The sequence below is a fragment of the Nestor notabilis genome, unplaced genomic scaffold (genome assembly GCF_000696875.1).
Source record: "Nestor notabilis isolate BGI_N333 unplaced genomic scaffold, ASM69687v1 scaffold23122, whole genome shotgun sequence".
Taxonomy (NCBI): domain Eukaryota; kingdom Metazoa; phylum Chordata; class Aves; order Psittaciformes; family Psittacidae; genus Nestor; species Nestor notabilis.
The window spans coordinates 2,671-3,924 of NW_009919992.1; the positions used below are offsets into that span (position 1 = coordinate 2,671).

General features: G+C 54.3%; 1 protein-coding gene across 1 annotated transcript in view; it reads right to left on the reverse strand.

Annotated features, from left to right (window-relative positions):
* Positions 1–1,254, reverse strand: part of LOC104402588 (zinc finger protein 300-like) — a gene marked incomplete at its 5' end in the record, with an annotated part of 3,480 nt that overhangs the window by 2,038 nt on the left and 188 nt on the right. Inside the window, one exon of the mRNA XM_010010495.1 lies at positions 476–592. Within this exon, the coding sequence (XP_010008797.1) occupies positions 476–592 (117 nt within the window). The remainder of the gene's footprint in view (positions 1–475; positions 593–1,254) is intronic.

The following is a 1,254-nucleotide window of genomic DNA, read 5'->3' on the forward strand; positions in this document are numbered from 1 at the left end:
GCCTAAAGGGGACAAGAAGAAAGCTCGAGAGGGGCTTTTGACAAGGGCAGGTAGGGACAGGACAAGTGGGAATGGCTTTAACCTGAAAGAGGGAAGATTTAGATGAGATGTGAGGAAGAAGTTCTTCCCTGTGACGGTGGTGAGGCCCTGGCGCAGGTTGCCCACAGAAGCTGTGGCTGCCCCATCCCTGGCAGAGTTTAAGGCCGGGTTGGACGGGGCTGGGAGCAACCTGCTCTAGTGGAAGGTGCCCCTGCCTGTGGCAGAGGGTTGGAACTAGATGAGGTCCCCAGGGCTGAAGGCAGCAACCACAATCACACTGGTAAGCAACCAGGAGCCAGGATCCTGGCACAGAAAAAACCCAGTGTCACACACCTGCGGCTCGCTCCAGAGACATATCAGTTCCCTCCACGCCTCCTATCACGGTAAGCAACCAGGAGCCAGGATCCTGGCACAGAAAAAACCCAGTGTCACACACCTGCGGCTCGCTCCAGAGACATATCAGTTCCCTCCAGGCCTGCTATCACCAGCGGCATGTGCAGCTCCCCTCCTCTTTCGATCCGAAATAAGAATTCGGGCTTGGACATGGCACAGTCTGCTCAAGAGCAAGACAGACATCAGAGCAACATCCACAGTCAACACAAAGTCAGCCCCAGCCCAGAAAAGCTTCATCTCCAACTTGGGCAGCATCACTGCTGGCACACAGGAACTTACAGACGCAGACAAGGACCAGCAGGCAGCACTTTTAAGAGAGGACATCAAAAACTAAGTGAGCTAAGTGGGGTGTCATAGAATCATAGTATCAGTTAGGATGGAAAAGACCCCTAAAATCAAGTCCAACTGGATTTTTTGGAAAGCTCACTTCCAGCTGCGAGGGCCATGCATTGAGAAACCCAGCCAGAAGCACCCCAAAGGCTGCACAGATCTGGTCCCCTGCCTAGCCCTGCCCCTGCAGTGAGGGAGTCTGACCAGCCCCACACCCCCCACCAGGATGGACGGACACCTCTACCACCCTGATGGGAAACCACATGAGGATCTACACAAGAAGTGGGAGAGGGAATTTCTGTGATGGCAACTGAGGGACTTCAGTGTAACTGTTCTCCACGAGAAGACACAGGGCACTTACTATCCCCATCCTGAGTGCTGCCAGAGGGGATGGGGAATTGAGAGGATCATTTGAGGGCTGGAGATCCCGGTGAAACACAAATAAGTAGGAAAGTAACCCCAAGAGAGCCCTGCAGGCAGTGGCGGTGGCTG